Below are 13485 nucleotides of genomic sequence, written 5' to 3' on the forward strand. Positions count from 1 at the left end.
ATGGAACTTGGGAGAGTGGGGGGAGAGAGCTGCGCATGTTTTCTCAGAGTCAGGCTCTGCTGGATGCAGCAGAAAGGTCTCAGGCTGCGAACCCAAGGGCGGACAAAACACCCCTTTCCTCACTTTCCCTCTCCCTCGGAAAAGATCAAAGGCGGGTACGATTCTAAAGAAAGGCTGCCTTCCGGAACCAAAAGCCTCTGCACCGGGTAGGGCCGTATCACACAGGGCCAGAGGGCGGGGTAGCTCCTCGCACCCTCCAGGTGAAGCCTCCCAAAGCGCTACACTCCGCCCCTCGACGGCTCGCCTTTCCTGCCGGAGCTGCGGCCGGCCCCATTTTCTTATCACCACCACCGGGGGAAGGAGCAGGGATAGCTGGACGCCCGCAGCGAAGAAGAAGGCACCGAGACTTCTTCCTCTCCGGGAGGGCCGCTGCTTCTGCTGCTTTGGGATTCGGAGCCGTAGGAGAGCAGGGCCGAAGTAGGCAGCAGAGGGCTCTCGCCATGGCTTGCCATCTCGGACCTGGGATTTTGCTGCTCGTGGTGAGTTAGGAAGCCCACCCGGAATTTCCCCACCATCAGATTTGCCCGAGAAATATATAGGGGGGGGGGCTGTCTGTGTGCGTGTGGAGAGAGCTTAACTTTCCCAGTTTTATTCCGCACTTCGAAGCATAGGGAGGAAAAAGGTCGCCCCGCAGGCGAATAACAGGCTTGGCGGCTGGTTGGCGGAAGGCTTCCTGCTCCTGGAGAGCAGGAGCGCGCGCCACGCCCGGGAACCTCGGCGAGGAGGTTGCGCGGGGGCAGGAATGGCTGCGCGCCCTCCCGGAAACTCCCCTCGCCGAGGGGCTCTCGGGGTCACAATCGGCCGGGGGGGGGGTCCACAAACTTCGCCTTCGCGGGAAACGTTGGGAAATGGGAGGCTTAGAGGTTCGGCCCTTGTTGTAGAAAAACCAATTTCCAACGCGCACATTCGTTCGTTTTTCTGAAAAGCGCAACCCGGAGCCCTGCTTTTATTTCAACCAACTTAAGGGGGAAGAGTCTGTCAAGAGATTCGACTGGGGGGGGGGGGGCTTGACTTGCCGTCTAGGTGGCGGGAGCTGAAGCCCTCCATGCAAGTTGCTGCTAGCTTGGCCATCTCTCCCAGTTCTGCCAAGAGCCTTCTGGGCGGGGGTGGAGCGACAAGAATAATCTATTGTCTGGTCACCTCCAGGTAGCTATGAAAGAAAGTCTTTGTAAATAGGAAAGTAACTGTAGGGGTTTTTTGTTTGTTTTTTTACTTTGTTCTAGCGGTGGCGTTCCCTGCAGGACATGGAGATCTATTGACAGGCATTAGACAGTGTGGTGTAGTGGTTAGGTTGTGTTAGGCCAATGAGCCATCTGCCTTGCATGCAAAAGGGCCCAAGTTCAACCCTTGGCACCTTCAGGTAGGGCTGGGAGAGGCTCCTCCTGCCTGAATCCTTGGAGAGCCACCACCAGCCAGTGCAGACCATACTGAGGTGAACTATGGTCTGATTCAGTGAAAGGTAGCTTCTTAGGGTGGAGGCAGCCCAGGTTCAAATCCCCACTTGGCCAGCAAGCTCACTGGGTGACCTCTCAGCCTATCCTACTGCACAGGGTTGTTGTGAAAAATAAAATGGAGGGGAAGTCTCATGCAGGCTCCCTGGAGGACAGGCAGGATGTAAATGTAAAGATTTTATTTTTTAAGTGATGGAATGGCCATGTTCAGAAGCAGTATGCAGGGGGAGGGCACCTTTGGGCAGAAATCTGTTACCTTCATGCCCTCTCTTTGAGCTTCTTGGTGGAATCACCAGGTTGGTCACTGCAGGAAACAGTGAGTGGTGTTTAATGCTAGTCTCACACAGAGTAGACCCATTGAAGTTCATAAACACAACTCAGGTTTATTAATTTCAATGCTCTGAGTAGGGCTTAGTTGAATACAACCCAGGATGCCAGACTAGATGATGAACACTTGGTCTGGTTGACTTTGGACTTCTCTTAGGTTCTTATGGTTAAGAATCTATATGTGGGCTAGCAACCAGTAAAACATTTTAAACTAATAATTTAAACTAATACCTGGTTTACTAGTAGTACATATGAAAAGGGGTCTTAGTAAACCACAAGCTTAAGATGAGTCAATAGTATGATGATGCAGCAGCAGCAGCAAAAAAAAAAACAACAACAACAACCCAAAAACTAATGCTATTATAGGCTGCATCAACAGAAGTATAGTGTTCAGATCAAGGGAAGTAATACGTAGTACCACACTATTCTGCCTTGGTCTGACCACACCTGGAGTACTGTCTCCAGTTCTGGGTGCCACAATTTAAGAAGGATATTGTCAAGCTGGAACGTGTGCAAAGAGGGGCAGCCAAAATGATCAAGCGTCTGGAAACCAAGCCTTATGAGGAACGGTTGAGTGAGTCAGGTATGTTGAGCCTGGAAAACAGGAGGCTGAGAGGGAGATATGATAGCCACCTTCAAATATCTTAAGGGTTGTCATGTGGAAGATGGAACAAGCTTGTTTTCTCCTGCTCCGGAGGGTAGGACCTGAATCAATGGCTTCAAGTTACAAGAAAGATTCTGACTAAACAACAGGAATAACTTTTTGACAGTGGAACAGACTCCACCAGAAAGAAGGTAGTAGACTCTTCTTCCTTGGAGGTTTTTAAGCAGAGTTTAGATGGCCATCTGTCATGGATGCTTTAGTTGAGTTTCCTGCATTCAAGGGCTCGGACTAGATGGCCTTTGGAGTCCTTTCCAACTCTGTTTCTAATTTTATGGGCATTTGCTAGCAGTGGTGGAGTAAGGCTCCGCGGTACCCGGGGCGGCAAAGGAAACGCCCCGGGGGCGGGGCGTCGTGGCATCACATTGTGACGTCATGACGCTCCGCCCCCAGGGCATTTCCGGGAGTGCCGCCGCCGCTTCTGCAGCCCTCTTTTAAGCCGAAGAGCTCGCTTTTAAGCTCTCCGGCTGAAAAGGAGGCTGTGGAAGCGGCGATCCAACGACAGAGTGCGCCTGCGCGTGCAGGCGCACTCCGTCATCGGGCCTGCGCTGCCGCTCCCAGGGTGATGGAGGGAGCGGGAGCGCGTGGGAATGGTGGGAGGGGCTGCCTCTTGTCACCCCCACGTGCCGCCGTTCGCTCCGTTGCCCCAGGAGCAGCAGCACCCCACACACCGTGCGCTGCTGCTCCCGGGGGGACGGAGCGAGTGGCGGCGCGTGGGGGTGACAAGCGACGGCCCCTCCTGCCACTCCCCACGCTGCCGGTCACCTCGGGAGCAGCAGCGCTGCACGGACGGGGTGCTTGCTCGGTCGTGCGGTGTTGCTCCTTGGGTGACGGAGTGAGCGGCAGTGCTTGGGAATGGCGGGAGGGGCTGCCGCTTGTCACCCCCACGCGCCGCCGCTCGCTCCGTCGCCCCGGGAGCAACAGCGCACGGCCGAGGGAGCACCCCGTCCGTGCAGCGCTGCTGCTCCCAGGGTGACCGGCGTTGCGTGGGGAGTGGCGGGAGGGGCGCTGCTTGTCACCCCCACCCGCCGCTTGTCACCCCCACCCGCCGCTTGTCACCCCTGTCCCCCAGGGGCGTGCCGCCCCCACCACACCCCCCTCGCGACGCCCCTGTTTGCTAGATCATTGTAAAAGCAATTAGTGTTTTCTCTGGCTTGTGCTGCCCAAGATAGTTGAAGCTCTCTCTCTCCCCCCCCCTCTCTCTTAGAAGAAATAATTTTTGCCTCCCCCACCTGCTGCTGGAAATACCAGACACTCAGTTCCACATCTTTTATCTTATTGAATATCTTTTTGAAATAGACAAGTTTGGAACTGAAACCACTCCTTCCTCAAAGTAATAATAATAATGAATCATTGTTGCTGTCGGTTTTGCAAATATTTATTTATTTTACAAAATTTATATACCTCTTGATTGTAGCAAGTGGTTTACAAGAAATATTAGAATTGCCAACTAAAAACAGTTCAAAGCAATTAAAAACATTTAAAAATAATTAAAATTATCAGGAAACTACAGTAGATTAAAACACTTCGGCATCTACATGTCTGGAAACATCTCTTGATGTTCTTCTCAATTACATCACCCTGTGGTGTACTTTGCATAGGGAAACTGAACCCAGACTTGTCCTGACTCGTATAAAACTTTGAGGAAGTGACAAATATTCCAGAGAACAGTGTTGGTTCCTACACATCTTGTGAAGCAATAGACACCATGCAACCACCATTCCTTAAATTATTCCCTGGGGGATTTGTCTGACTCTGGTTTCCTTCAACTTGCCCTGGAACATCTTACTGATGTCATGGTTCAGCCCTAGAAAAAATGATGTAATGAAAAGGAACAGAATATACGTGTACTTCCCAACATATACAGAGAATTCCTACCTGTAGACATATCACTCTTGCAACTTGCTGATGGGAATGATGATTCTCCACTGCCCTTTGACACCTGAAATGTATATTTTCAGGGCCCGCCTTATTTTTTTGTGACTGCATTTTTGTAACTTCCTTCCAGTAGAGATTCAGCAGGTTTCATCCCTGCCACCTTTTAGATGTCACGTAAAAACTGTGTTATTTAGACAGGCCTTCAAAGCATTTTTAATATTCAGTTGGGAGCCACCCAGAGTGGCTGGGGAAACCCAGCCAGATGGATGGGGTATTAATAATAATAATAATGTATTATTATTAATAATAATAATCTTGTTTTAACATTTTGTGAATGTTTTTATTGTTACATCTATATGGTGTGCACTGCCCTATATTTTTAAGGAAGTGTAGCTCATAAATATTTCAATAAAAATTTGTATACATGGTATGGATAAAGTGGGAAGAGACTGCCTCCCCCTTCCCTTACACTATAATATAATTTGCAGTAGCCCCTTGAAATTCATTGGAGGTAGATTCAGGACGGACAAAAGGAAGGGCTTCTTCACACAAGACATGATAAATTTAATTATAATTTTTATCACATTCTCTGTGACAGGAGTGTTTTTGGTCCTATCTTTAGCAACTTTACAAGTCAATTAGATAAATTAATGGGGGACTAGTAGCTATAACTAAACAGAGCCCCCAGTTGCAGAGGTATTATGTCACTGAACAGCAGTTGCTGGAGAGCAACTGCAGATAAGCCATTGTGGGGATGGAAAACCTGTGGCCCAAATTAGATGGAGCCTTGATCTGGTCCAGCAGGCCCCTCTTCCTACATCCTATGTTCAGTATTGGAACTGATAATGCTGAGATGTCATTGACTTACTTAAGGGAAAAACTACTGGTACATGTTACATATTGTTCTAGGAATGGATTGAGTATCACTCTAAGAGAAACAGTGTGGCCTTTTTCTCACCCACCTTCACTTCTGCAAGCTAAACCATAATTTAGCTTCATGTGCCATCCAAACCCAGGCTCATTCTTTATCTCACTCCTGACAAACCATGAGCTGATTTACAGCTCATGGTTTGTGTGGAGGAGAGTACACTAAGCCAGTGCATGATTTAGCTCATAGCAGTGGCAGGACTGGAGGAGAGGAGCAAAGTGCCTGCGGCTTCCTCCCCAAGAGCCTGCATGCTCTCACATTCACAGCTGTGTTTAGCATTACATGCAAATTGAGCCTATATGTAATTTCCCCAGTATTGAATTTCCCCCTTGACTTAAGAGTGGAGAGTTGGCACACTAGTCCGTGTGTTATCTCTAGAGCAGGGTTTTCTTGAGTCTCCGGCTGTTGTTGGGCTGGCTAGCAGGACCAGTGGCCAGGGATGATGGGAATTGTAGTCCAAAAACAACTGGAGACCCAAGTTTGGAAAACCATGCTCTAGAGAAATGTTGTGATTTCCATTTGCTATATGTTAATCATGTTCATAGATACAGTGGTACATCGGGTTACAGACGCTTCAGGTTATAGACACTTCAGGTTACAGACTCCGCTAACCCAGAAATAGTACCTCGGGTTAAGAACGTTGCTTCAGGATGAGAACAGAAATCGTGCGGTGGCGGCGCGGCAGCAGCGGGAGGCCCCATTAGCTAAAGTGGTACCTCATGTTAAGAACAGTTTCAGGTTAAAAATGGACCTCCAGAATGAATTAAGTTCTTAACCTGAGGTACCACTGTGGTGTGTGAGAGTGTGTGTGTGAATATTCAATTTTATTGCTGTAGTTCTTCCAGAAAATTTAAATGTCTCCTCTCTAATTTCTCCTTGATCTTGCCCTCTAGTCTATAGTTTACATCTCAATAATAGCTTGTTTGCTTTAGAAAAGGCAATCCCTAAATGTTTCACTGATCTATTATGAATTTGAAGTTTGTTTTATTTTCTAAGTCTCTCAATTCTTCATCTGTAAGATGAAAGGCTAAAAGTGTTGTCATTTGTATTCTGTTGTCTGATTAAATCCATCAATGATATTAAAACATTCTGTTAGGCATATTCCAGATTCAGTATTTGTTAATACTACATCACATGCATATAGGCAGACCTTAATTTCCTGCCTCAGTCAAGATTTTACCTGTATTATGTGAGGAAAGGGGGCATGCTGATTTCCCCACCCCCAAATGCAGGCATGATGCATAAAATGGAATAAAAGGAACACTTTACTGAACAATCATAAATCTGTAGCAAGGCAGTGACAGTGCAGATAGATGAAGGCCTGAAACTAAATGAGGCTGAGGAGAGACCACATGCTCTCTGCTCCCCTGACCTTATTCTTCCCACTAGGGAGGGAAAGTCAAACACACCATTTTTGTATTTGTTGCATAGTAATGTTTGTATTTATTGAATGGTAATTCTAGGGCTACAGTTGTGGCACTATGTTAATAAAGTGAATCGGCTGGTTTGCATGCCACCATTATGATTAGAGATCGAGGGGGGCATGTTCTATGGCTTATAGTTAGGGAAATGGTTTAGTGGACTGATGTGAAACTTGTCAGTGTATGAGAGGTGAGTTTGAGGAGGGTCCATTCCAAATTTGGTAATCTAATATGTGCTTTTGTCCAACAGTAGTGTTACATGGTTGTAGTTTATATTTAAAAGGCATTTTTGTGGTTGAGGTTAATGGGAATTCAGAAGGGTGTCTCAAATATATGCTTAGTGTGAACTTGTTTTGAGAAAGGGTTAAATTGAGGGAGAGGAGCCCTTGGCTGAGCTGTAGCCTTTCAGTTGGACCCAATGCCAGCATTGGCAACTCCATGAATGGTGAGTAAAGGCAGGTAAGAGTCAGGAGTTCAGCTGGGCAGGGAAGGGAGGTCTCCTTCTTTGAGAGCTCGGTGACACAGCTGATCTCACTGAGGCAACTTGCTGTTAGTACCTTGGGCAGGAATGGCTGCATTCCTGATCAGGAAATCCATAGCACACCAAACCCATTGGGGCTGATTCGCAATTGTTCTTTTGCACCTGCATCTCTGTCTGCCCCACACCTATCAGGTGTGAGCCAGGTGGGTGTGGTTTGGGCAAAACAGCCTCATGGGCCAAATTGGGAATCGTGCCAAATTTGACTCATGGAGCAGAGGTGCCCCACCCTTGGCATAACACATGGCAGCATGATCCCCTGCTTGCCACAAAGTATATATGTGCTCAAGACAAACTTCTCTTCAAGGCATACTGGTTCTCTTCATGCATCTATGTGATACAATCATTTGTATCATTCACATCTTGCATTTGTATGCGTACAACCCTTGCTGTTTTTAGAAAGCACCTAAAATTGCTAGGTGCTGTTCAAAAATTAAGAAATAAAGACTTGTCTTGCTCTTATTTTTAGACAGTAAGCCTGCAGGCATCTTAGGGAGGAAAGTAAAAAGGAAGGGAGAGAGGGAGAGAAGAGATGGTTATCTACATGGGGCATTAGAGGTTTCCTTGCATTTAATCTCTCCTCTGCAACTGGTGTTTGCACTGGAAATCCCCCAATGATGCCTTCCCTTCCCACCCGTGAACAGAAAACCGGCTTCAGAAAAGGACCTTTCTTCAGGAATGCAGTACAGACAAAAGTGTTAAATTCTCTCTGTGTGTCTGCTGCAATCTTCATAATTCATCAGCCCACACCAGCCTCATGCTATTTCTGTTGTTTTTAAAACATGCATGTTACAGACACATTCAACTGCCTCTCTAGATTGGCCCTTCAAGAGCCACTTGCATGTAAAAACAAAGGGAATGTGTCAGGTGCCAGGACACTGCGCTGAAAGGGAACTGTAGTGTGTGTTGGAGCTTTTACTGTTTTACTTCAAGGCTGCTTTCTTGTTTGTTTTATATAGTGGAAATACTTTGGAAAGCAATTCTGTGTGACAGCTTAGTCTGACCAGCCCATTTGGCATTGATGTTTAGCAACTGTACAAATATTATTTGCAATGTTGACTCCCAAGTTGGTTCAAAAGGATAGAACACTCCTGCTCGTGGGATTAAAATCCCAATTTAAGCCTGCTTTATTTTATCTCATAAGAAATGTCTGTAAGGGAAGGTGTGCAAAGTTCTCTACATATGCAGAAAAGATTTTCTTCGACTGTGTACTTAAAGCACTTCCATTTTGAGCTAAAGCTTCTCAGAAGTCTTTACGGAACCTCCTGCTGGTTCATACCTGTACAATCCCGAGAAAATGCATGAATCAGTTTCAACTGTGTTATGACAGAACATTTAGTAATGCAAGGGTAGGGTGGCTTTCACACAAGACAAAGAAAATGCATTTCTCGCCCAAAACAAAGAAATCCACCCTTGAACAGAAACCTCCCCTAGGTTAGAAACACAACTTGGAAGCATGCTGGGACTTGCAAAACAACGATTTAATATGGACACACACAAATGTCTGCATTGAAGTTAGGGAGCTGCCCAAATGAATACTTATTGTATAGGCTGCCAGTTCCTGCAACACAGTTTTTACAGTTGCTTACAAAGGGTGTGTGTCTTCTGATGTTAAAAGTCTGAATGTAAAACATATTTCCCAACATCAGAAAATGTTAATATGGCTATAAGCTCTTCCTTTTTATTTGGAAGTTCTGTTTTTGCCCTGGCATGTTTATGATCCCGTTCTGAAAGAAAAGTCAGCAGAACTCATGATCTGAACGAATGAAAGCTCATTAACTCAAATTGTTTTTCTATAAAGATGCATGTTGTTGACCATACTGCTATGTGATAAATGTGACTTGTGCATGGATTGTCTTCCATTCTCTTTGTGAAATCTAATCCTATTTTGCTGACTTGCTGCTGACACAGGTTGCAGGTACACAAACCACAAGGTTGCTGCAGGTTCTGGTGCCACACAGTGAGCTTATATTGGATGAACCACTATTTAAGCAAGTATTGCACGACTTGCTGCCTAGTAGACTCTCAAACCACACTGAAAATTTCCAGTTCAAGGCTATCCATGTATCAGGAGTCTGGCAGAAATGAATAAATGAATTTGACATACAGAATAGGAGAATGCCACTCCTGCAATTCAGCTGGAGAGTGTTTGACCCCACCCCTCCCTGGAAAAAGGTGAGGAGGGTGGTCACATGGGCCCCATGGACCAATAGGATGAGGTTTGGGAGAGGGTTTTTGAAGGCTGCACCTCCACTGACCTTTTTGCCTACCCCCACCCCACCCCCATTTATGCAATGCGAACTGTAGGCTAGTCACTGGTATCTTGAGGCTGAGTAGGATTTGGGGAGCATCCTATCTCAGGGCCTCCTTTTTTGCCTGCTCCATACTGTTGGGCAAATTTAATTGCTATTCAGGGAAAGGTGTGGCTTGCTTGCCAGATTTGCATTGGTTTCGGGCAGGTGAGGAAGCAGAAAAAGCCTAGGTTTACTGAAGCAGAATTGGATTGGGGGCACCAATTCAGGTCTCTGTGAGTGCATTATGCTGGAGGGTGCTCCTTGAGGCCTGACTAGGTGCACATCTGGGTGAACGCCAGACAGTGGAGGCCGGGTATGCATGTGGGGACAATACCCAAGGTTTACTTGACAATGTCTTTCTTTCCTGGTTCTTACGTGAGGAGCCACAGCTCAGGGCTGCAGCACAGGCTTTCTAGGGTGGTTACTAGAAGATTTTGAAGAAGTCTTTACCTGCCTATTGAAATTCAGTTTGATTGGATCAGTTAACTTACTTCAGGGCATGGAGAGGCAAATGCAGGTTTGTTGAATGTAAAGTTTGCCAAGAGATGGTTATGGAAACGTGGGACTTGACAGGAAATTATTCTTGTAAATAATGGTCTTTCTTTGTTCAGCTCTCTCTCGCTCTCGCTCTCTCCGTGTGTGTGTGTGTGTGTGTGTGTGTGTAGGCTTGTTGTAGGAAGTACTGTATATAGCCATAATACTACTGCATAGTTCAAAGTCCCTAGTTCAGATCTCATCTCTGTCGTGATGACCTCCCTAGTCTCCACCTAGGGGAGTAATAAAATGTCCAACTTTATCTTACTGCTCTGGGTATAAAGCACTCTGAGCTGAGCTCTCCAAAACAAAACACCATCTATTTGTTTGAAATATTTCTTTCTCATCTACATTTCTAAAAGCAACCCAATATAGAAATATATGAATGAGGCAGCTATTTTAGATGTTATTCAGCAGTGAAAACAATTCAGTGCAGCCAGTTAAATCCCAGTCTAGTGCAGGGGGTTAATATCATTCATGTCCCCAAAACTTTACTAAGTAGGAAGGTTTTAGCCATCATCTGGCAGAAGGTCATTAAAGAGCAACATGATGATGACGACGACGACAAATTACATTTATTAATCGCTTGTTAGCGATTTACATTTTAAAACATTGATAAATCATACCAGGGGTTCCCAAATTGTGGTTGACAGACCATTAGTGGTCTGTGAGCTTTCAGGTAGTTCACAGCACGTCTGTATGAAATATTCATATTGATTTGTAAATGTATTTTTATTGCTTCTTTTGATTCTTGTGTCCTGTCTTCCTGTGTTAAATTCAAATTGTAATACAGTAAAACATAATAAAAGAAAAGAAGCAATAAAAAATACAGCCACATATCACACAGCAACTTGCACAGTGCATTACAAATGCTGCAAGTAGCAGGAAAATCATTAAGCATTCCTGGATGGAGGATGAGAAGTTGCCCTGGAAGGGAAATGGCCCAAGGAGAACTGCAGCCTAACAGTGGTGCATCCTGGCTCAGCTTGTTTAGCTATAATCATTCAGTTGTGTGAAGGGGAGAGCTATCCATAATTACATCTCTATATTATTAGCATCTCTGCAGTTTAAGGAACTCAATATAAGGCTGCCATTTTGTAAACTTTTGCAGCAGCTGTTCATTTATTGTAATATGCGTATCAAGCTTGAGTTGAAGCAAGGGCAAAGTCTCCAAAGGCAGTTTATTCATAGAACTGATAAGGCAATAGCAGTGTTTTGTCTCATGACTCTCTTAAATGTGGAATTAAATTAAATTAAATTAAGCCTGTTTTGGATTTGGCCATACTACACTAAGCAAGACCCTGTTCATACAATCTGGGAAGCTAAGCAGGACCAGCTGGTACCTGGATGGATTTTAATAAGATAATCTTTAAGCTTTACTGTTTGTTCTATTGTATTCATTTTTAACATTACTGGGTGGACGAACAGGGAGGAATGCATTGGCTGAATTTCTCTGACACTGTGCACAGTTATTTTAACTCTCATGCTTGTTTTGTAGCTTTTTAAAAAATACATTTCTATATTACTATTTTTCAGAGCTGTGTCATCTTTGGGAATGGACTTCACATAGAGGTAGGAGATTGTGTGAAATTGTAATGAATGGAACAAAAATACTTCCAACATGAAGCTGCAAAGGGGGGGGGATGAATTGAGCTGGGAGGGAATGTATGTTGCGCATAAGTTTTCGTCTTGAGTGGATGGTGGTGTCTTGATGGGGAAACAAGGCTTTTAAATGCCTAACCACTTCCACAAAATAAATAAACACACTGAAATAACACACGGGAAGCTTTTCAAGCCTTAAGGAAAAGTATTCTTGCATTTATTTACAAAATAAGATATTCCAGGTACTGTATTGTAAACAAAAAAATAAAATATATACTTTTGAAAATAAATTATTTAGCACCAGATTCAACCAAACCAGCATATTAGAGGAAGCATAACTAGTACAATAGGGCTTTCCTGCCCCCACCATGTCTCCCCCAAACCCTCTCTGGAGGGTTGTGAGGGCCTCCAAACCAGAACATGGGAGGAGAGGGGGTATCATTCCATCTGGAAAGCAGAAAAGGGACCATCAGTAGAGTGCAACATTGAATTCCTCCCTTAAATTGCCATCTGTAGGGCTTCACTGAAAATGCCATAACATGTCAGTGAGGTCCATCATTAAATTGAAAGTGTGTTCAGTTGGGGGGGGGTGGCAGCTGTGCACAACAACCCCATCCCTTCTACTCCTGACTTCGCTGCATTCAGCAGCAAGTTTCCATAGGCAGTTTGTAAGTGTGTTCAAACAAAAATGATTACAAGGCCCCTTCAGACCTTACCACTGAATACTAGAGGGTGGGGGGTACACAGCTCGTCCATTTTGAGCACCATTTCATGCTGTTAAAAGCCAGGAGAGGCTGGCTTCTGATAAAATGTGCATAGGATTGTGCCGTTAGTCTGCGCAGTATATTAGTTTCATCTGTTTTTTCTAACAAGCCCCACATTATTATTAAATGGGGAAAATGCAAAAATGCACTTTTAAAATAGCCATGTTCATTATAGATGTTCATTCAGGATGTTGACATGCTGCACACAGTGTTCCATCTTTTTTATATTTAACAATATTTATATGCTGCTTAGTCAACAGAAACCTCAAAGCGGTTCATATAAAATATTATAAAATATTTACTAAAAATACTGACAGAAACAAACTTGGAAAAACTAACGGACATAGAATTTATCAAAATATATGCTTTCCTGACAGATTCCTGGAGGTAGAAACAAGCAGCTCCTTCATTCGGATGGTCACATTAGACAGAAGCGGGAATGGATTGTCCCACCTGCCCTCCTCAACGAAGAGAGTGAAAATAAGAACCCAATTGCTAAAGTAAGTCAGGGCCAAATGAACAGGATCCTGAGAGGTGTGGGGCAGGCTTGCTATGGAAACGGGTATCTCTTTGACATCATCATATAGCACCTCCTTCCTGGGCTTCTTAACAAAAACAAATAGTTAATTTCTGTGGGTTGTATTTAATGCTAGTCCTACTCAGGGAAGACCCACTGAAATTAACATAACTAATTTAGGTTGATTCATTTCAATGGATCTACTCTGGGTAAAACCTGGTTGGCTATAACCCTATGATTGCTTTATCTAAGTCACCTTGTGAAGGCTTTGCTTTAGAAAGCAGCCTAGGTAAGCGAAGGAATAGCGAATGCGAGTCAATTGATTGCTGATTAAATACTGGATTTTACATCAGACTGTTCTGTACTGATAGCATTTGAATGATGACATGAGATATCACATTGTCCACTAACTATTTGTCCTCACTTTAAAGTCTGTTCCTACCCTTACTTCCCAATATATATCCCTACTTATGGCCACCATTCCTCCATTTCTGCAAGTCTCCTGCTATC

At 44.7% G+C, this 13485-nt stretch overlaps 1 protein-coding gene across 1 annotated transcript in view; it reads left to right on the forward strand.

Moving 5' to 3' along the window:
* Nucleotides 1-462: 462 nt before the first annotated feature.
* Nucleotides 463-13485, forward strand: part of LOC117049940 (desmoglein-2-like) — a 31024-nt gene continuing 18001 nt past the window's right edge. Inside the window, exons 1-3 of the mRNA XM_033155087.1 lie at nucleotides 463-539; nucleotides 11629-11664; nucleotides 12836-12958. Coding sequence (XP_033010978.1) covers nucleotides 501-539; nucleotides 11629-11664; nucleotides 12836-12958 — 198 coding nt within the window. The 5' untranslated portion in view covers nucleotides 463-500. The remainder of the gene's footprint in view (nucleotides 540-11628; nucleotides 11665-12835; nucleotides 12959-13485) is intronic.

Source organism: Lacerta agilis, chromosome 7, assembly GCF_009819535.1.
Source record: "Lacerta agilis isolate rLacAgi1 chromosome 7, rLacAgi1.pri, whole genome shotgun sequence".
In the NCBI taxonomy this organism is placed as follows: domain Eukaryota; kingdom Metazoa; phylum Chordata; class Lepidosauria; order Squamata; family Lacertidae; genus Lacerta; species Lacerta agilis.